General features: G+C 59.2%; 1 protein-coding gene across 1 annotated transcript; it reads right to left on the bottom strand.

Annotated features, from left to right (window-relative positions):
* Positions 1 to 357: 357 nt before the first annotated feature.
* KMT2B (lysine methyltransferase 2B) lies at positions 358 to 20,277 on the bottom strand. Its single transcript, XM_047709370.1, is given in 39 exon segments — positions 358 to 961; positions 1,055 to 1,184; positions 1,303 to 1,386; positions 1,502 to 1,609; positions 1,889 to 2,066; positions 2,170 to 2,244; positions 2,334 to 2,471; positions 5,017 to 5,126; positions 5,204 to 5,293; positions 5,380 to 6,676; positions 6,759 to 6,986; positions 8,066 to 8,226; positions 8,327 to 8,405; positions 8,482 to 8,602; positions 8,780 to 8,938; positions 9,781 to 9,918; positions 10,001 to 10,092; positions 10,189 to 10,304; positions 10,882 to 10,955; positions 11,090 to 11,200; positions 11,292 to 11,381; positions 11,457 to 11,641; positions 11,837 to 11,950; positions 12,440 to 12,557; positions 13,011 to 13,106; positions 13,206 to 13,352; positions 13,492 to 13,605; positions 13,746 to 13,844; positions 14,113 to 14,207; positions 14,497 to 14,775; positions 15,016 to 15,071; positions 15,233 to 15,512; positions 15,799 to 15,949; positions 16,043 to 16,156; positions 16,401 to 18,457; positions 18,703 to 18,775; positions 19,913 to 20,149; positions 20,151 to 20,192; positions 20,194 to 20,277. Coding segments are annotated over 39 exon segments (8,196 nt in total). The 3' UTR covers positions 358 to 685.
* Between the last annotated feature and the right edge of the window lie 1,223 nt (positions 20,278 to 21,500).

The raw sequence follows: 21,500 nt of genomic DNA, 5'->3' as shown, positions 1-21,500 counted from the left end.
CTGAGACCCAACAGGAACGCTCTTACTCCACCACACACACAGACCAGAATAAAGCCTGAGGGGCCACCTAGAGCCGGCCTCTGGTGCCTCTGGGCAGCCCAGGTCCTCCCCGAGAAACAGCCCTGCTACCCTTGGAGCAGGTCATCCGCGGGGAGCCCGACTTGGTTCTCACTGGGAACCGGCAGAGCATGTGCGGCTCTGAAGCTGGAACGGACCCCTCCCCCCAGTTTCCATGTCCTTCCCAAGGGTGGCCTCTCACCCCCTGCTGTGGCTGACAGGCTTCCCTGGCTCAGGAGTGGTGTGGACAACCAGGAGCTCCCACCTGCCGCAGCACCACACAGACGGGAAGACCACCTCTCCAAACATTGACAGACTTTATTATGGGGGGTTCCCACCTGGGAACCCGCCCTCTTAAATAAAAAAGTGCATAGAAAAGAAGGGATTTAGAAACCTTTGTACAGTATCTACATCCTGGGCCCCCAAGGCAGGGAGGGGGCGATTGCTGGGTGGGCCGGAGGGGTGGAGGCGGGGCCTCTGCCACCTGCGAGCCCACGTCCACCCTGGACAGGAGGGTGGGGGTGAGAGGCTCCCGGGGCTGCGGGGGGCTCAGGAGCACCCCCTCCCCAGCTCAGGGCCAGACGGCAGCAGGGGCTGTGGGGCGGTGGCGGCGGCGGCAGCGGCGGCCTCAGTTCAGGAAGCGACGGCAGCGCTTGGCGCCGCAGTTGCAGGGCAGCTTGTTGCTGGCGTCCTCGATGGGGAACTTGTAGTCATAGGTGAGCTCCTCCCCGCGCAGGATGCGGCGCAAGGCGAAGATGACGATGTGCTTCTGGCCCTCCACGTGGATGACCCGGGAGAAGCAGTTGGGCTCGCACGAGTGGTTGATGAAGCGCGCAGCATTGCCGTGCATCGTGGCGTCCACCACATCGAAGTCGTCCATCCGGAACATGTAGCACCCGATCCCCTAGAGTGGCGGGGAGGCGCGGTCAGGGGCTCTCAGTGCCCACGGCCCAGCCCCGCTGTGCCCACCTCGCTCCCACAGCCCCACGGAGCCCACCTTCCCATCGTAGAACTTCTCCCGCTTGTCAGTCAGCACGGAGCGAATGACAATTCCAGAATACTCGATGACCATCTCGCCGGCATCAATGTTCCGCTTACAGAACAGGCCCCGCCCGTGGATGGCAGATCTGCAGGGTAGGACGGGCCAGAGGGAGCTCAGGGGGGAGGGGGACAGAACCAAGGTGGCCCTGTACCAGGGCACCTGTCCATCCACCCAAGGGGCATCCTCCCCCCAACCCCACTAACCTGTAGACACCCACAGCCTCTTTGGATGTCTTCTTGAGGTGGCGAAAGCGCATGGCCATGGGCAGCTCCAGGCTGGTGGCACGTCTGGTGGGGTCAGCAGTGTCACAGGCTGGTACCCAGGAATGACCTCTCTTGCCCCTGGTCACCCTCTTTAGGACCCTTCCAGAACACCCCCAGCACCCTGGCCTGCCCTCCGTACCTGGTTGACCTGAGCTGCACCTCATCCTCTTCCTCGTCACAGGCGGCTCCCTCAGGGAGCACCCGGTGCTGGGAGGCCAGGAAGTTGAACATGTCAAAGGTGCATTTCCTGCAGCAAGGGGGGAGAAGAGAGGGTGGGTAACAGCCATTCCTTCAAAGAGATGTCACCCACCTAACCTCTGATTGGGGCTTGCTGCTAGCAAGGAGAAATACTGCTACCCCCAAGACACAGCAGGAGGGGGACAGAGGGGGGGGGTTCACTCTTCTGCTGTGAACTCTAGGAGTAATTCCTGGAGGGGCCAAGCACCTTCTCCCAGGCCTCAGTTTCCAATCTCGAGACCTAACTCCCGCGCTTGAAAACACCCACAGGGCCGCCCCGACATCTCACCGGAGATAGACCTCAGCCCGGGCTGCTCCATGGGGGTTCAGGGGGGGTTCTTCCTGGCCCTCTCCCTGCTGGTGGTAGCGGAACTTGTAGTGCTGGCAGCGCTGAGCCCCGGGCAGCTGCTCTGCCAGGAAGATGACGGCGTCGTGGTGGATGCCCAGGAGCCTTGCCCCGCTCATCCCTGGGGACAGTCAAAGGTGAGGACACACATGTCATGTCAGAGGCCCATCCTGTCCTCTGGGAATGTGCTCAGTGCTCAGCATCCCAGCAGCCCCTGGGCTTACCACTGAAGGAGAGATGCCGGAGCCGGGCGTGCCCTCGGGCCTCTTGCACCTTCTCAATCAGAGTTCTCCATGCCCCTGAGGGGAGTGCAGGGCCAGAACGCTCAGGATGGGGCTTGACGGGAGGACCACACACCTTCCCTCCGTCACCACCACTCCCGACTCACCCTCCAAGCTCTCTGCCTCCACACTGAACCCATCCTCACTGCTGATCTCGAAGCGCAGATGTGGGCCAGCCCGTTTGGGGGCCTGGTTCTCTTTGTCCTCTGGGGATGGAGGCTCTTCGTCAGAGCTTGACGCCTCACCTGGTCCCAAGCAGCAGGTCAGAGTAGGTGAGGATCACCCCTCGTGGACTCCGGGGCCCCGGGTTCCCCAACCCCCTCCCTTCCTCTCCATGCACAAGCACAGACACTTGGGCTGAGGGCTCTCTTCCTGCTCTAACTGCCCCATGAGCCCTGCAGGATGGACATTATTTTTTTCTGACGAGCCCACAGTCCCTTTTCTGTTAGAGTTCTCGGAGAGATGAGCATTTCCACGGCAGCAGCCTGGGGTGCCCTGGCTCAGCAGGACACACTTCTGGCTCACTTAAACCCAGTTCACCAACAATGCCCATCTGCCCCTCGTTCTTCTCTCACAGAAAATTAAAAATACCAGAGGAGGATATCTTGCACGTGTATTTTTTTATACGCAGCACAGCTCTGTAAATATTACAAATTTATTATATAGGCCCCTACCCACAGCAAGTACATGTACATTATGAGCTACTTAAGGGATTTCTCAGGGGCTAAAGGTTTTGCAGCTCAAACAGACAGGACTTGCTGCTGTAGGAGATGGGGATGTGAGAGCCAGTGGAGGGTCAAGGACAACTCTGAGGTTTGGGGCCTAAACAACTGGAATGGAGATGGTGAGGAGAGGTTGGAACAAGGTAGAGAGCTGAGTTTGGGACATGCTGAGTCTGAAATTCCTCTCAGAAAACCTGCCCTTGCAACCTGCTGGAGACAGGGAGCAGGCAGTGGGATCTAGGAGCCTGGCTACCAATCTGCAGGCTGTCAGAGTACGAGATGGGATCCAGAGCCAGGAAGAGATGAGAACACCTGAGAGTAAGTGCAGACAGAGAAGTCATGGCCGAGGTACTGGGACACTGGGACATGCCAAAGTGACAGGCTGGGGCAAGGAGGAAGCAAGAGCAGAGAGATGAAGAGAGGGGTGGGGTTTGGGAAGCCAGCGAAGGAAGTGCTACAAGGGGCGCGGGGCGGGGTGTGTGTGTGTGTGTGTGTGTGTGTGTGTGTGTGTAGATCAGCCCAGATGCAGCGGCTCGCTCAAGCATGGCGCGGTCTGAGGACTGACCGTCCAGAGCGGGGAGGGTGAGAAGAACCTAAGTTTGAGTGGAGGGTGCTGTAGGAGAGGCAGGACCCACGTGGCCACGCTTGCTCCCCACACCACTCCTCTGGGACAACCTGACCACATGCCCTCCCAGCCCGAGGCAAGACTCCAAACCTGGTTTGCTGTGTGACCCCATCATCTCCAGGCCTCAGTGCCCCTGGGTTCACCTCTGACAACTTCTTCCACCTCCTCTTTGCCCTTACCCCATCCTCACCTCCATTCTGTTCCCTGAACCCGACAGGCTGACTACAGGGGCCTCACCCGGGCGCTCTCATTGCCTTCTTTCTCACGGCGCTCGTTCTCAGCTGCAGTACACTTGCTAACGTACGTGTCTGCTTCCTCTACCAAAATGTGGCGTGGTCCCTAAGGGTGGGGACCTGTCCGTCATGGTCACTGCCATATCCTCACGCCACCTCTGACCCCCATACGCAGTCTTTCAGTTAAGCGGTCTCTCGTGTACCTCGCTCGGCTTCCACACTCAGTAACAGCGCTACGTAATGAGACAATCCAAGTATCCGGACAGGGCTGGGGCCAGGAGAAATTCCGAACCTCAGGCTGCTCTGTTACCAGCTCACTTGGCTGTAGCCTACCCCCTCTCCCACGGCCCTCTATAACCAACAGAGCACTCACTGCCCTCCCAGCTTCACCGAGGCTGTTAGCCCAATCCACTCCGCGCGCACCCATCCTGCGTCCTGACAGCTTTGCAACTGCACTGATGGCCCCTCCCCCGGCCCCCGCCCCGAGGCTCCCCCTCAGTGGTCTCTTCAGATCCAATGGCCACGCCTTCTCCCACCTCTGCTTCCCTCCGCAAGCCCCCTTCACCCTCCTCCGTGGCTTTGCTGTCTCAGCCCTCATACAAACCCCACTGGGCTGCTGCCCACCCTCTCCTCTCAGACCCTTAGCCAAGCTTGCTGGCAAGACGCCTGGGTCTTGTTTTGGCCCGCTCATCAACCACGGTCTTCAATTCTGGACCCTGATGCAACATCCTTCCCAGGGCAGTACCCCAAGAGTCCACATGCCTGGTGTCCTCTGCGGCACTGCTTTTTATATCCTTCCTAGTCCTCCTGCCCCTCTGGATCCTAGATGAGCTCCTTGCTGGCTGAGTGCTCTTGTCTAGCTGTATGGCTCCAAATCCCATCTCTAACTCTGACAGCCCCCACACTGCTCAGCCCTGCTAGGGACCTAACCCTCTGACCCCGGCAGATCAGGCTCTGAAGCCGACCCCTGGGCTCTTGGGCACTTTCGCAGGGCCTTTCACGTGGAGCTGAAACTTCATCCCTCTTTTTCTGCCATGGGCCACAAGCTCCGAGGACATCTCTCTAACTCTGAATACCTAGTCTCGGGCTCAGAGCCAGGTTGGTGCCCAAGATCTATCTTTTGAAGCGGACCGATTCTGCATCTGACCACCATCACCCAACTGAGGTAAGCACAAGGAAGGGGTAGGGAGAACGAAAGGCTGGTCCCTACCTGAGTAGTGGTGCCACTGGGACTCAAGCAGCAGGTCAGGGGGACCATCGGGGGCCCGGGGAGGCCCACCTTCTGGGAGTGGCAGCAAAGGGGACCGGTCCTGGAGGGGCCTGTGAGGAGAGACCTGTCAGAAAGAGGAAGAGATGGATGTCCCAGAGCCTCCAGGGGAAGGGCACTGGCTACTCACCTTGGACTTTCCTCCCCAGTGGGCTCCCCAGGCTCATCCAAGTCGAGAACTCCACGCACTGTGGGCGTTTTCATCCTCACTCGGCTAAACCTGGGGGAGGAACCCCAAGAAGGCTGAGCTGCCTTCTCCTGCCCACCTCTCTTGCCCTCCTCCACAGACTCAGCACATTCACTCACCCGCTGCCACTAAGCCCTGGACCCTGGGGAGCATCCTCCAATGACTCTCCATCTTCCTCCAGCCGGGGGGTCTTGTTTGGGGGAGGCGCTGGTGGGGAACGGCCAGAGAAGGTGGACACCCTCTTGACGCGGATGGCCTGATGGGGTGGGCTGGGGGGCCCACTGCTCAACACCAGTGTCAGTGGAGGAGGGGGTGGTGGTGGGGCGGGGCGGACCACCCCTACCACTGGCAACACACCCAGCAGCGGTCCCGGGGGCAGAGTCCAGGAAGCAGGGGCTGTGGGGGGGATGGGAGGGGGCAGAGGTGGCTGCTTCACAGGGGGTGAGACGGGTTCACCCTCCCCAGCCATCTTCACGAACACTTGCCCGAGCTTGTTGACAAGGATGATTTTGGATGTGGCGGGTTTGGGGGGCTCAGGGGTAGGGCCCAGGCTCAATACCCGGACCCCTGGGGCCCCAGGGAGCCAGGCAAACGTCCGAGTGGGGTCAGCTGGGTTGGAGGGTAGGCCCTGGAGAGGCTGGCTGCCATTGGCCAGTGGAGGCGCTGGGGGGAGCGGCTCCTCTCTGGGCCCAGCACCTCCCTCCCCGGGACCCCCTAGGTTCTTCAACACAAAATCCACAATTTCTGACGGCAAGTCCTCAGGAGGTCGGGTTCTGTCCCCTGCAGCCCCGATGACCCCAGCCCGGCCCACTCCTGGCCCTGAAGGAGGAGTCCCCTGGCCCCGAGGCTGCTGGATGGCCTCTGCCTCGCTGTCCGTGCCGTCATCCACTCCATCCAGCTGTTCGATGCGGGGGGTTCCAGGAAGGGCACCAGGGGCCAGGGCAGGGCCAGACACCACAGTCACAGGGAAGTGGACATAACGGGGGGTAGGGCTGGCCTCTTCCTCTGAACTGTCCCCTGGGCCCCCGTGGCCACTCCCCACTACTCCCGCAGCCACAATCTCTTCCTGGAAGGGCTCAGTCCCCAGCAGGCTGGCTGCAAAGTCCAGGTCAGCAGCACTCAGTCCTGATACCACCTCCATGTCCTCAAAGTCTGGGCCCAGGTCTTCAGGGGGTGGTGGAGGAGATGGGGCTGGGCCAGGGGGAGCCAGCTCCCCTGAGGTAGGTGTGAGGGCTCTAACGACTGAGGTAGGAGGGGGCACCCTGAGCTGTGGGGAGGTTCTGAGAGGGGGAGAGGCCCGCCGTGATGCCGGCAGCCTTGGGGCCAGGGGGCTGGGACGACGGGAACGTCTCGGGGGAGCTGGGAAGTCCAGGTCTCCCACCGTGGGGATGTGGTGGGTCAGAGAAGATGGACTTCCTGTGGGGGGGAAGGGTCAGTGTCAGCCATGAGCTCCTGCCTCACCCACCCACCCCTCTCCCCAACACTCCCAGGTACTCACCAGGGGAGGGCAGGGGTCCAAAGGAGACACCCCCCAAGGGCCTCCGGGATGGTGAGTAGTTGGGCACTTTAATTCGAGCCCCCGAGAAGGAGCGGGGGGCTGGAGGAGGGGCACTGCTTGGATCTGGCCGAAGTGGGGGGTCCAGGTTCTGAACAGGTGAGTGGTGCTCAGGAGCTCCGGGAATGAGGGCATCTATATCTGGAGGGGGGTCCACATGATCTGGGGGCTCTGAGGAGGCAGGAGAATGTCATCAGGAATGGCAGGGGCTCTCTGTTAAAGCCTCTCCTGACACACCCTCCCTCCTTTTGAGCCAACTGAGCCTTCCCCACCCCTGCCCAATGGTCTGGTCACAATGTGCACTGGTTCCCAATCATCACCCAGGTCTCACACTCCCCTGAGGCTTTTTCAAAACCTCCACACATGCATGGATCAGGGGCCCTCTGAAACCCTTCCTCAACCGTCTCGGCCACCTCCCCCATTCCCAGCCGCCTCCTGTTCTGACTCAGGCCCCGTATGCCGCGAGGGGCACTGCCCTCTCTCCAGCAGGGCCAGTCCCACCACTTTCTCACCCGTGCCTCGCATCCCTGCCACATCAAACGTATCTGCACCAACCTGGCGCTTGGGGCTCCCCATTACCTGGCTCCACCCAATCCATGAGAACCAACCTCTGCCACCTCCTCCCAAAACTACCCTGCTACCAGCCAGGATGGCTACACCCTCCTCCCCGCTCTACTTTATGTCATGCTCCAACCTGGCACAAACCCCTTCTCTGCAAACACACTCCGATAATCTTCCTCCTCTTGTTCAGCCCACAAGCTCTCCTTTACCAGTCTCCAAGCCCAATCCTTGCTGTGTGCCATCCAGCTCTCAGCGACATCCCTCAGCCCTGGCAGGGCTACGAGGGGACCGATGTGGCTCACGTCCCGATGCCAGCACGGTGTTACTGTGCGGAGCGATGGCCCTTTCTGCGCTGCAGCAGAGCAGAGCCAGCACCTTCCACAGAGGGCTGCGGAGAGCATTCTGGGCACACACGCCCCAAGCCAGGGGGCTGTAACACTGTTTGTCTAGAAGCTGCCACCCCCCACAAGCAGGTAGCTATCCTTTCACTTCCTGTGAAGTGCTGAGTGTAGTCAGTCCCTGGCACGTAATGCACAGCTGTTAAGTGATCATTTATTGGCATTAGGACAAAAGGCAGAATGGCAAATATCCAGGGGTTTCTTTAGGGAAGAGGGAAATGGGGTTGGTGAGTAACCATTTGGGGAGGGCAGCATTCAGGGAAGGAAATGAGGGAGTTCCAAGGTCCTTACCTGAGGAAGGGGCAGGACTGTGCACAATGGTCTGATTCTCCTCTGCTGCCTCCAGGTGAACTGGCTCTTCCCTCGGACCCCATGGCCGATACTCCAGAATACGACACCGATACCAGCAGCGCCGTCGAGCATCCACTGTGCTCCAGTACAGACGGGAGCACCTGTCAGGTGGGCGTGTAGGTAAGAGGGTCAGGACAACTTGGGAAATGGGGTCCTGTCCTGGAGTACTTACACCCCACCCAGGCCCCCTGGGCTGCTCACTGGTAGCCAATGGGGAAGAGCCGTCCCTCGCAGTCCGAGAGATCAGACAAGGTACCCAAGGAGTCAATTCGAATGGAGCCTATGGTGCAGAGAAGAGATCAGGAAGGTGGGCCAGGCAGGATCAGGAAGACCAGGGTAGAGAGCAAGAGGCTTACCAATGAGCACATTGATGGCATCAGGTTCCAGCCCCGTCAAGAACTTTCGCTTAAAGTTGATGCCCTCAAAGTCCACATAGACTCGGCGGAGAACATCAAACCCATCAGGGGTCACAATCTCCTGGAAGAGGGGTGGCAAATGGGGTTGCTGGGTTGGTGAGAAGCAAGGGGGATGTGAGGGATGGCTTGGAGGCAGGGACTGGACAGCTGGGGCTAGGGCTGAGGGGCTGCAGGGGTCTAGGAGTGGAAAGGGAAGAGAGAGCAGTGGGAAGCGGTCTTCCCCATGGTTCTGGCTCACCTTGCCATCCAGCAGGTCTGTGTGTTTCTGGCAGAAAACTTTCTTGTCGTCCTGGAAGATGCAATAGCTGGCCCGGGCACACATGAAATGGAAGTTGCTGAGGCAGGAGGAAAGGCAGCAGCCCACTGTGGCTCCAGGCTTCAGGCAGAGTTCACAGCGCTGCGGGTGGAAGGGGCTGCTGAGGGGAGAAGCCAGTGACCGAGACCGGGCTCTGATGCTCAGCATCACCATCCTTGAGACTCTGCCTGGGCCCGTCTAGCCCAGCACCTCGCAAAGCAAAGGTGCTCATCAAACATACCCTCTTCCCTAGCTGCATCCAGGGCCAGGTGCACATCAAAACTACTGCAGATTTTCTGAAGCAGGGTGTTGCAACAGAGACAAAAATAACAACATCTAACACCTACCAACCAATATTTACCATATTTCTCATACCATTAAAAAGAAAAAATTTACTTAAGTAATCACTACATTCTACACATGGGGCTTGAACTTATGACCCCAAATCAAGAGGTGCATGCTCTTCCTCTCATGCTATTTTAATGTAAAACTTTTATCATTTTATTTAATCTTCACATTTGCACCCCCCCAATACGTATCACCCCATCTCTCACTTCCTGAGCCTGAGACATTCTATAGCACCAGGTCCCACACTGGTGAGGAGAGGTTTTAACCCAGGCAATACCTCACCTCACGGGGACACAGTAGGAGCTACATGTCACACTGTACAGAAAGCATCCAGCACAGGTTCAATCAACAGATCTTCTAACTTAATCTGCCAAGCTTCAGACCCAAATATGGGATCTGATAGGGCAGGGAGCCACTATCAGTGAAGCAACAGAGTCCTGGGGCAACAAAAAATGGTACCCAGGACCAGCAGTGAGAGGATATGGTGGGGTAGAAATTGTGAAACAAGAGCAGTTTCTCCTATGGGAGGGGAGATGGGGGGAGGGGGCCTACCCGAGACCCTGGGGCTGCCCACCTCTCTAGGCCCGGGCTCTCACCATCTGCCTCCCTCGAGCCACAGCAGCATGCACATTCTTGAGGGAGCCATCATTTTCCTCAAACACTTCAGCTGACCAAATGGCACAGTTGACGTGTGTCCACTCATTCTGCCCAATGTATAGGAGTCGTCCTGCCTCCTGGGGGCAGAGGAGAAATGGTGTGAGGGAAGGCCCCAGGGACCAGGCCCTACCATTTGGGGCTTCACATGGTAGCCCTCACCTTAGAATCCGCATCCCCGTATTTGAGGCAGAGCGCACACTGACGAGGGTCCTCCAGGTGTGAGAAAGCAGCTGGATCCTTGCCCTGAAAAGCTAGAAGAGATGTGGGAAGGCAAGTCCCAGAATCAGGACGGAGAGCATGTCCCACCAACTCAGGGGCCCTGGCTTCCAGGCCCCACTTCCCAGTACCTGCTGAGGGGTCCCCCGGAGGCTGCCCTGATTCTGGGGTCTCAGGTTCCTGCTGCCTCCACTGAGCGTAGACATGGTCCAAGGATGGGGGCAACACGGCATTGGGAAGAACTCCGCTGTGGACAAGCAGGGTCAGCATCTGATACGTCTAACAGGGGTGGCCACCCACTATCTTAGCCTAAACATGCCATGACACACTTGATCCTCTCTCCACGTGGCATTTCTTCCAGTCTCCCAAATAAGCCAGGGCCCTTACCCACCTATGACGCGTGAAATGCTATTCCTCGTGCCTGGAATACTCTTTTTCCACATCTCGGCTTGGATGTCATCTCTTCTGAGAAGCATTAGCTCTAAACACCTTCTCTGGGCTCCCAAAGCACCCTGGACTTCCCATCACCACTCTGACAGTCTGGATCATCACGCACTAATGTGTCTGCTCAACCCCCCAGACATGGCTTACTCACTGCTATTCCCCAACATTACCCTTCCCAAAGTAGAAACAAAGTGAGCAAACCACACAGAGTCTTTGCTGGCCTACAACCACCGAGGACGCTCACCCTGGTTCCACCACGCTCCAGACCCTAACTATGTTCCTCATCTGTTCTTGGCCCAGGATCCAGACCCTGGACTCCCAGGTGCCCTTGCTTTTGCCCTTGTTCCCTGGTTCCCCTCCTGTTACCCAGCCTTGCTCACTTCGGCAGCCGGGTACTCCGTCGCCAGTACTTGGGGTCGTGGGCGTCGAACCAGCCGAACGCAGACTCTAGCAGCTGGGGAGTGGGTTAACAGGATGAGAAGAACTGGCTTCCCCAGGAAAGCTGGTAGGGATAGGGTCTGCAGGACCCCCACTCTCCTCCCCACTACTACTCAAGCCACTCTAAAGATATTCCCCTAAAGTTCTCACCTTCAGTAGGAGCCCCTTCATCTGGCCTCCAGCCCGGCGCTCTGGCTGAGTGCCTTCTCCTTCTTCTGAGTGCCTCATCAGGATGCCCACCATGTCCTCCATAAAGCTGTGCTGTAAGGGGGCTTGTCAGGATCAGAGCCCCCACCCCACACACCACTCCCTCTTCCTAGCGCCCACCTATTCCCCTCAGTGTCCCACTCACCACAGACTTGTAATGGCCTTCCTCAAAGCGCCGACTCACAGCTTGCAGATCGCAGGGGCCTGGGTGCAGCTGCTTTCCAGCCTGCCCACACTGTAGAGACAGAAAGTCAGCAGGGCTGCTGCTGGGCCTGGCCCCACCCCAACCTACCTCCTGAGCCCCCCAGACCTGAGTGCACAGCAGCAGTGGGCCCGCCACCTTGGAGCTCAGCAGGCCCTGGAGCACCTGGCGCAGGCCCCCCTGCAGGGCCCCACTCAGGGCCTCTCGCCAACGGGGGTGCGTGGCCCCTGCACACGGTCCGCAGGTGTACAGCACGGAGTCTGGCAGCCCAGAAAGGATCTCATAGTCTTCATCTAAAATAGCCAGGGTGGGAAAGGAGAGAATGATCTGGGAGAATGCGAGGGCTCTCAGAAGCCCAGAGGAGTTGCCGAGGACATACATTCGTGACACCTGTCCCGTGAGGCCCTGTGCCGAGGGTATACAGGGGACACCTCTGCCCCCTTCCCCCCTGGGGCAGAGGCGGCAGCCCAGGCACTCTGCCTGCTCACCCGAGAGCCCCTCGCACTTGGCATGCACCCAGTGGTCACACTGCGCGCACTGCATCATCTTGCTCTCGTAGTCATTGTCTTCGTAGCAGCGTGTACAGATTGGGCAAAAGTTTCCTGCAGAAGACGGAGGCAAAGGGCAAGTCAGAGGAGCCAGAACCACCACCCCTTGTTTGGCTGTTGTGACAGCTGCCTCTGCCATGCCCCAACTCGGGTCCTACAATTCTCTAAACACTGGCTGAGGATACGGCCTCTTGCAGCCCTACAGCCCCAATGCCTCACTTGCTAACATGCTGCCTGAATGAACACAGGGGGAAAGCCCAGGTTTTCAAAGTGATCAGTGGATACTCGAGGTTCTAAGAAGCAGGTCAGGGACCACTACAACGGTGGGGACCAGGCCAACTCCTGCTGCCCTGAGAAGAACTGTGTCTCTCTACTTGAGGTACTGGATAGGCTTCTGTGGGAGACTACCATGAACAGAAAGAAAAGTTCTGTGGCTAAAAGAGAATACAAAGCCACTAAAAAACTGCATCTGTCCTGCCTGTCTAGGAGCCTGGCCCACTGCCCGGTGTCCCCCAGGGCCCAGGTCCCCTGACAGGTCCCCACCTTTCTCAAAGAGCTGGGTGCACCTGGGGCAGAGGCTGTAATCTCCAGACCACTCGACGTCCCAGTTCTTGCCTGGAGTTGCCCCACAGCTCTTACAGCGCACGCAGGCCGAGCAGATCTGGGGGGCAGGGGGGTGCAGGGTGACATTAGGGGGAGCAGATTGGAGCACTGTGGGGGTTTACGATGGGAGGAGATGGGCAAAGAGGAGTGGATGGTAAGCAGGAGATAAATGAGGAAGGACAGGTAAGAGGAGAAAAAGTGTACAAGAGAAGTGAAGAGGGAGGGAGAAACAGGAATGAGGTAGGGGAGACTGACCCATGGAGACAAGGAGGAACAGAGATCAGGCAGGGGCAGGTGATTCTGAGCCCAGGACCATGAAATGCATGAATGCTTTTGCATTCTTCAATCATTCGGTACAAATTCTGCACATAAGTCTCGTCTACGTGAAATTTTGGAAGAAAAATGCTATTTATCAGATAAACTCTCACAAGGACCTCCAACCTTCCAGTCTGGGGGTGGTAGCAGCCTTAATTAGAACTCCAATGCAAGGGGTGTGGGCCTCATCTCTCACCCAGTGGCGCCGTTTGCGTGTGGCCCGAGTTGGGTAGCTGGGCCCCAGGCAGGCTGGGTGATAAGCATGGCGGCAGCGCTCACACTCCAGGAGGTGCTGTTGGAAGTTGGGAGAAAAACAGCAATGGCAGAACCTATGGGCACAAGTACTCCCCCCTCCTCCATGCCTCTACCCTCACGGCTCCTGTGCCCAAACCTTGGATCCCCGGCCTTTGCGCCCACAGACGTGGCAAAACTTGCAGCGGCGGCAGCACCAGGTGTCATGATGTTGAGGCAGGGGCCGCTCGGCCTCCTCCAGACAGAATGGATGGAAAGGGTCACAGCAGACTTGGCAGAACACCAGCTAGGGATGGGGAGAGTGAACAATGGGCACAGTGTGAAGCCAAGAGGCCAAGGGATGAGACCCTGTTGAGGGCCCAAGCAATCAGGCAGTAAGGGCCAATGGAGACCTGGGGGGTTGTGGAAAAAGGCGGGGATCCAACCTCATGCAGGCCTTTGCTGGCACACAGCAAGCACACCATAGGCGGTCCCCCTGGCACAGAGGTGAGCACGCTCAGGCCGCCCATCAGCCACACGTTCTCCAGGTCACAATCCTCCTGAGGGAAGAAAGGACATGAGATCAGAGAACAGCCAGGAACATAAGCCAAAGCCATTCTTTAAGACCCTGGTTTCTCAGCTACAACCCTTAGGTTTCTTTCCAACACAGTCCTTGAGACCCTCTCCCTCAATGCCATACCTTAAAATCCACACGGACCCGGTGCACTCCGTCAGGGGACTTCTGTTTTCCAGTCCAGCCATTGGGAAAAGAGGCAAAGGGGCCAGGAGCCAAGGCATCCTAGGGAGGGTGGTGGTGGTCAGAAAGCTGCCAGCCTCACCGTCTGCAGACTTCTCTCCTCTCCCCCAGCCTGCCCAACCCTGTCTTTTGCCCAGATCCTACTTTGCTTTCCAGAAGGACCTGCCTTACCCCTCAGGGCCTGTCCTCTGGTGTGGACACAACACAGCACTCAGGTGAGCCCGTTACCCTGACTTGCTAGGAAGCTCCTGAAGGGCGGGAGCCACGCCTTCCACAGGGCTCAGGGTTCTTGGTGTGGGGCCGTGCTGACCTTGTCCAGGCGCCTTCGGGCCTTGAGCTGCAACACAGGCTGCAGGGTGGGCTTGCGGGGCCGGCTCTGCTCCTCGGGTTCTGGCACTGGCAGCTCTAGGCAGCACATGTAAGTGGTGAGGGGCCTCCTCTTCCCTGCCCCATTCCCTTTCCTCCATAACCCCTAATGTTCCCTGGATCCCCAGGACTGCCTTTAACTAACCAACAGGAGGACTCTTAGACCCAGCTCGTAAGCTCTGAAAACTTTACACACCCATTTTCCCTGTCCACCACAGATTACCTCCGTCTCTGCACTCTCTATCACACAGATATAGCCCCTGGTCTGAAAACCCATCTACATAAGACACAGGACTGACTGGAAGGGGAAACAACAAGCAATTCGCACCATTCTCTCGGGGGGTCCGACGCCGGGGAGCAGGGGGACCCCCAGGCTCTGAGTCATCCGAGTCCTCGAAGATATCATAGGAGGGTCGCTGTTTGACGCAGCGCCGGGCTGACTTGCGCTGCAGTAGGAGGGAGTCCTGCTCCTCGGGCCCTGGGGGGGCCACCACCTCCTCCCGGGGCCCCCCAGCTCCCGCCCCCCGGCGTGGGCCTGGAGGACCAGGGGAGGCCTCAGGAGATTCATCGGAATCCCAGGGCAACAGCGTCTTCACTATCGTCCGGCCTGTGGGAACAGGGGACTTAGTAGGATCTGAGCTCAGTCAGGGACATGGGACACTGGGATGCAGAAAAGCCAAAAAGAACTGGGGCAGAAGAGAACGAGTACAGGAGAGATATGAAAGCACACGACGGAAAGATGACAAAGGTAACAGACTGCAAAGATAAAGGGAGGAGAGCAAAGAAAACGCGGTTCTTCCACACCATGGATCTAAATAAGGTTGTGTAAAGCATCAAGCCTCGTTACCTTTTTTAGCCAGCCGTTCCATCTTCCGAGCCTCTATCTTGTCACACTTCCGGTATCTGGGGAGGGGAGCAGCACGTCACCAGGGTAGGGGACTGGTGGTCTGGGGGAAGAGAGGAAGCTCTCCACAAGGATGCCAATCCCACTGCTCTGGCGGGGCAGGAGGCCTGGGTGACTGACAACCACGGGTGGGAACAGAGGCTGCGCCCTGGCTACTCACACACAGCACTGCTTCTTGGTGTTGGGGCCCCCAAATTTGGGCTTGTCCAGGCAGTTGACACAGGACCCACAGTCCTGCACACGCAGGCAGCCCCGACAGTGTCCACACCGTGCCATCCTCATCTTCTTGCCATGATGGGAGGGCAGTGAGCGCCGGGGTGTATGGGCCAGGGTCCCTCCAGACCCTGCAGGCTCTGAGTCTCCCCCAGGCCCCGCGGACTCCACCTTTCCCCGCCGAGACCGTGACGGGACACTCTCAGTCTCAGATGCTGATGATGTATCTAGTGCAATGGAGAGGAAAGGATGGGGCCACAAGGCCACTAGGCCTTTTACCTCAGTTCCCTGTTCTCCCCCAGATCTGATTCAACTGGCCCTCTGGTCCCAACTTTCCCACAGTGCTCAGGTCCCAGGTGCCCTCAAATCTGCTCTAAGACCTAGCACTCCAACCCACTTGCCACCTGCCCCAAGCATCCAACTCAGCTCCCGCTCTCCTAGGCTCTTGGTGCATGTGCTCGCCCCCAAATGTGACACAGCTGTCAAATCTTCCCACAACACACCCGCCCCTACCCTCCGTGACGAGGTCCTGCCGATCCCGGAGAGGGAGAGCACTGAGGCGGGGGACGTCTTCGGGCACCATGGCCCGGGCCTGACCTAGGGCCACAGCAGCATGACGACAGACATGTTTGATACGGGGGCCTTGCACAGGGGACTCGGGGCCCTAGGGGAGGAGAAACCAGGAATACATGTGGGAAGTTGCCCCTTGTGCTCCTGCAACCAGCCTTCTTCAGAGGGCTCTGCTCCCACTCCATACCGACGGTCTCTCTCTCTTAGTTTCCATCGATTCATCTTCAGACTTGACAGAACCTCTATCTGAGATCTGCTTGACAGTCCCCACGACTTCCTCCATCGGCCCTCCAGGGCTCGGCTAGTGGGGAAATAAACAGGGTCAGAGGCTGGAAAGTGAGGAAAAATAGGGCCAGGGGATGAGCATCGGGGCAGGCCAGGGAAGGAACACCGGCAGCTGAGAAGCAGGGAAGGACTGGCTCTGAGGGTCCCCTGAAATACTGGAGGGGGTCTGAGGAGGCAGGAGGTGACCGAAAACTGAGAGAATGGAGAGAACGGAGGCCAGACGACTGAGTGCAGAAACCTGGCCAAAGTGCCATGCTCACCGGCATCAAAGACGCCACCTTTTGCTGCTGCTGCTGCTGATCGATCTTGAACAGCTGCACCTTGGCTCTCTTGAGGAGGCTGAACATTTTCTCCTCCACACCAGACAGTGGTAAGGAACCCAAGCCCGCAGTACGGGCCTTTTCCAGTGGTGACAGCTGCTGTGGCGGTGGCTGCGGCTGCAGCTGTAAGTGCACCTGTAGTTGGGGCTGCTGTGGTGGTAGTGCCTGGGGCAGCAGCTGGCTTGGCAAGGCCTGGAGAGGCTGCTGTGGCTGAGCCTGAGACTGCTGCCCATTGCTCAGAGATGGAGCCCCAGGAAGGGGCGCCTCGGCCTTAACAGGAGTGGCGACCACGGGGGCAAATCGAGGCAGGCTGAGGTGGTTGGTGCGGCCCACTGCCCGTGGCTCAGGCTCAGCTGGAGAGTCGTCGGCAGGAGGAGGCTCTGGCTCAGGGGCTTCCGAGGCCCCAAGAGGAGTAGTAAGCACCGATTCGTAGATCTTCAAGTGGGCTTCACTCGGGGTAAACTGAGGTGCCCGAAGGAGCAGGGGCCTCCGTGATGGAGTGACAGGGGCAGGAGGTGGGGGTGGGGCCGGTGGGGGGGCAGGAGGAGGAGGGGGCAGTTCCCGGGTCAGCGAGGTCCAGCGAAATGTGGGTTCCCTTAGAATGGACCGTCTCTTCTCAGGGAGTGGAACTGGGGTAGATGGGGGGGTTGGGGCACGTGGTGGAGAGGGAGCTGGTGCTGGTTCTGGGGGGGCAAGTGGGGAGGTGGCAACAGGAGGCCGCAGAACAGGTGAGACTTCTACCTTTAGGGGTTTGGGGGGGTCTTCGTCCATAAATCGCCGGGGTGTCTTGATGACTCGGGAGGAGCGGGCACTCACCACAGGCATAATAAACTGCCGGATATTCTTCAGGAAGGTGGTACTTTTGGGGGCCACAGTGGGGCTGTCTTCCAGAGGCCCCCCCGTGGTGGTGCTGGGGGTTGGAGTGGGAGGAGAGGTAGCCTCCGGCACTGCCCGAGCAGCTTCTCGCTCTGCCCGCTGGCTGGGGGTCAGGGGAGGCCGGCCCCTCTTCCTGGAGCATGTAGCTGGTACCACTGGAGGAGGGGATTCTTCCTGCTCCTCTGGGGCAGGAGGCGGTGGAGGCGATGGTGGGGGCAGAGGGGACATTGGAGGTGGTGGAGGGCAAACTGGGGATGAAGGAGAAGTGGAGGGGGGTGGGAGGGGTGGAGGTGGAGGTGGAGGAGATGGAGCAGGTGGAGGGGCTGGAGGGGCTGGAGGAGTCGAGGGTGGAGATGGCAGCTTTGCCTCTTCCTTTTCCTCTGCTAGCATCATCTCTTCTTCAGGTCCAGCTCTCTCTACCTTCTCCTCTCTCTCTTCCTTGTCTTTCTCTTCTCCTGTCTCCTCCTCTCCCTCTTCCTCCAGCTTTTGCTCTTTTCTCCAGCAAGGGCCCTCTCCCTGTCCAGATCCAACTTTTGCTTGGGGGGCATCCTGCCAGCTTTCTTCATGTTGATCTTGACCCTGACCTGATTCAAGTCCCAAGGACAACTGTCCCATCTTCACTTTTTTGGCCTTTGAAACAAACTTGATTACCAGAGGGAGCCCGCCTCGGCCTCGGCCTCTACCTCCACGGCCTCCTCGCCCAGACTGTCCTCCACGCTTGGGGGTCCCAGGTCCTGGGCCAGGCCCCTCCTTGCACTTCCAGCTGCCAGTTCGGTGTTTTACAGGAACCACAGGAGGTGGGGGCTCAGGTTTGGGGATTGTCACAGCTGCTTCTGCCACCACTACTGCTTGTTGCTTCTTCCTGCAGGGGCCTGCTGGCCGTCCTGGGGGCCGTCCCCGAGACCGACGTGGAGTAGAGGGCTCACATGCCCGGCTCCGCGGGGCTGGGGGTGCCTGGGCCCGCCGGAGAAGTTCAGTCAGTGCCTGCACCATCCGTTCTGTGCCCTCCTCACCCCGTTTCCGAGCAGGAGTCTTTGGGGGGGTAGGAGCGACATCTGCTAGGCGAGGAGGCGGAATGGGGGTCGTCTTATGCTTGCGGCCCCGACCTCGGGGGGCTCGACCTAAAAGGAGAATAGGTGTGGGGAGATGGGTCAAGCTAGCCCTGCAGACTGAAGAAGGCACTCTAGGAGGGCAAGGACTAAGTCTTCCTTGTCTCTTTCCCCCACAACCCAGCCTAGCTTGGGCTTTGAACACAGAACACGCTATGTAGCTGATGGAGACTCTAGTTAAACAGGGAAGAGCTAACATGAAGAGCAAGAATAACATTCCTGTAAAGCTACAGAGGTAGAGTTTCCCCATCACTCACCTCGCTGGGATCGGAGCGCAGAGCGCAGGGAACTGGGGGCCACATCTTCATCTGAATGAAAACCCTGAAACTCCTGATTTAGGGGACCAGGGGTGGAGGGGAGAAACAGCAGTCAGTGCCAAAGCCCTCGTTCCACCGGAGATTCAGGTATGGAGGTATAGCCCCAGTTTCCCCCTTAACATACCCCTATCTATTTAGAGAAAAACTTAAGACTGGAAGATAAAAAGACTAGAAAAGAGTCTCTCCCTAGGGTTGGAGGCACAGGGTATTTTGAACCCCCATCCCGTATACCGGACTACACCAGCACAGCTGTCAGTGGTTCGCTGGCCCGGAAGGGAACAGAACTGGGTCTTCTCAGGCCAGGCAGTAGACACTACGCTCAGACTCCCTCATCCTCCAACTCAAAAAGGTGGGACTACTGTTTACACACTCTCAGGTTGCAGTTTCCTCCTGAATGAAGATGGGAATAGGGGCACTCAAATCGAGTGTGTATGTGTCTGTGTGTGTGTTTCAAATGGTTTACCATAATAAGCTCTCTCCCTTTATCTTTGCAGCTCTACCCTGGACCCTGAGGTGACTACAAGCTGTCTTAAATAATACAATCCACACCCTCCTGACTTCTCTGAGGCTTGAGGATAAATCCTGAGCTGAACTCGAACCTGCCAGAGTTCCCAGTCTCATTTTTCTTCAACCTGTGCCCCCAAGAGGAAGCCCTCCAACATGCTACTGTCTCTCCACTTTAAGAGGAATCCGGGAACTGGTGAATCTGGGATGTGTCAGAGATTATGAGGCCAGGTGAAGCAGCCTACAGGTAAGAGCCCAGAGAGCCCCAGCCTGGGTCCACTAAAGCCACGCTGCTGCTGTCAACCACCAGTGGCTGGGCATGCAGTATCCATAGCCTTTTCGCTCAAAGCTCTACTGCAATAGCTTTGCCAACTACCAAGATCATCAGCCCAGGACACTTCTGCAGGACGTGCCTCAGGCCCAAGTACCCAGCTGCAGCCCGGGCTTCCCTATATACTTTCATAGGCCTTTTTCACCGACAGCTCCGTGCAGCCTATCTACTCCCAGGCCTGTTTCCAGGGCCCCTTCCCTCCGCAGGGGCCCTGAGAACCTCGCTTCCCCACTCCACCCCTCGGGGCCACCCAGACCCTTGGAAGCCCCCGGCCTCCGCCCTGCCCGGCGTTGGGGACGCCTCCGACTGCCTCACCTCATCGTCGGATTCCTCGTCACTGCTCTCCTCCTCCGGCATGCAGCCACGGCTTGGGCCCCAGCCCCGGCCCCGGCCCCGGCCCCGGCCCCGCTGAATGCGCGGGCCGGCCCACAGGCGGCGGAGCCGGCGCAGGCCCCGGCGGAGCCCCAGCAAACGGAGCAGGGCCGTGTCCTCCCCGGGCTCGGCTCCGCCCGGCCCCCCCGCGCCGCCGCCGCGCCGCAGAGCTACCCGCACTCCTCTCGGCTCCGCTGCCCCGTCCGCCCCGGCCCCCGCCCCCCGCCGGAGCCCCGCGGCCGGCCCGGGAAGCGGCCCCGCGCGGAGCCAGGCCCGGGGCAACTGCCGCCGCCCGCCGCCGCCGCCATCTTGGCACCGTGAGAGGGGCCGGGGAGGCGGGGGGGAGGGGCGGCCCGTGCGCAGGGCCGGGGGGGGGGGGGGGGGGGGGGAGAGGTGGGGCGGGGCGGCTGCGGCTCACGACAGCAACCAGCGCCGCCGCGGGGCCAGCGGGAGCCGGGGGCTGGGCCGGCCACGCGCGGGGCACCACGGGAGCGGGAGTCCGAGGCCAGTCGGCAGTCACCCTTAGACCGCGCCTGAAGAGCACAGACCCTGTGTGGCGGCCGGAGGGGGATGAGGCGCAGGGGACTCCGGGAAATGTAGTCCAGGCGCCTCGCTTCTTCCGCCGGGAGCTAGGGCCGCGAGAGCTGGGACTAGATCCTAATCGAACCCAGAAAACCATCTCCCGGGCTGCCGGGAGGTGTGGTTCTCGCCCCCAAACTCTTCCCATTGTTCCTCTCGAGACCAGGGTATGCATGAACTACCACTCCCAGGGTGCTCTGGGCTTCGGATCCTGGGAATCCCAGAGACACTGGGAAATGAAGTTCGCGACTGCAGGAGGCGTCGGGTGGGAAAGGGCCGCCGCAGAGGATTAGTCTCAGTTGGAGGCGCCACCCGGCTGCTGTTCTGCACAGCATGGAGGGAATGCTCGAGAGGCCGCAGCTTTGCGGTCCTTGTGCTCAAGGAGAGGAGGAGGGTGGCAGAAAGCTCAAGGAAAGGAGGAGGGTGGAGCACGCGTTCCTGGAGCCCCGGGCTGGGGGTCCCAGACTCATATTCTGCGCACCGTTGTTTGCTGTGAAAGGGGCTAATAACTTGGTTTCTCACAGCCTCCGCCAACAGGGCTCTCTGCTAAGTCAGCCTGGACTTGTGGCCCTCGCGGGCCGTACCTCTGGGGGAGAACAGGGACAACCGGAGATGAAGGTGGCCCCCCGCGCTGAACAGTGGAAGCACCGCCAGCAGGGGCCGCCACAGACAAGGGGCAAGGTTGCCCTTCCTTCCCTCTCCCCAGCTCACAGACTAAAGTGGACTCCGCTTCTGGTCCTGAGAGGAGGGCACAGGAAATTCTTTATTTTGATGATGGAATCGCTAGTCCCCGCACAATTTTCACTCGTGCAAACTTCACTGCCCGCACCCCACACGGGCTCGCTGGCCCAGGCTTCTGGGCCCGTGGTCATCTGGAAGAAGGCTTGGCAGCGCCTTTTCTGCGGCGCTTGCTCGGAGCGGGATTTTCCAGGCTGCCAATAGCTGTGGTGCT

Source organism: Lutra lutra, chromosome 17 (genome assembly GCF_902655055.1).
Source record: "Lutra lutra chromosome 17, mLutLut1.2, whole genome shotgun sequence".
In the NCBI taxonomy this organism is placed as follows: Eukaryota; Metazoa; Chordata; class Mammalia; order Carnivora; family Mustelidae; genus Lutra; species Lutra lutra.
This window is presented reverse-complemented; position numbering and strand designations above follow the sequence as displayed.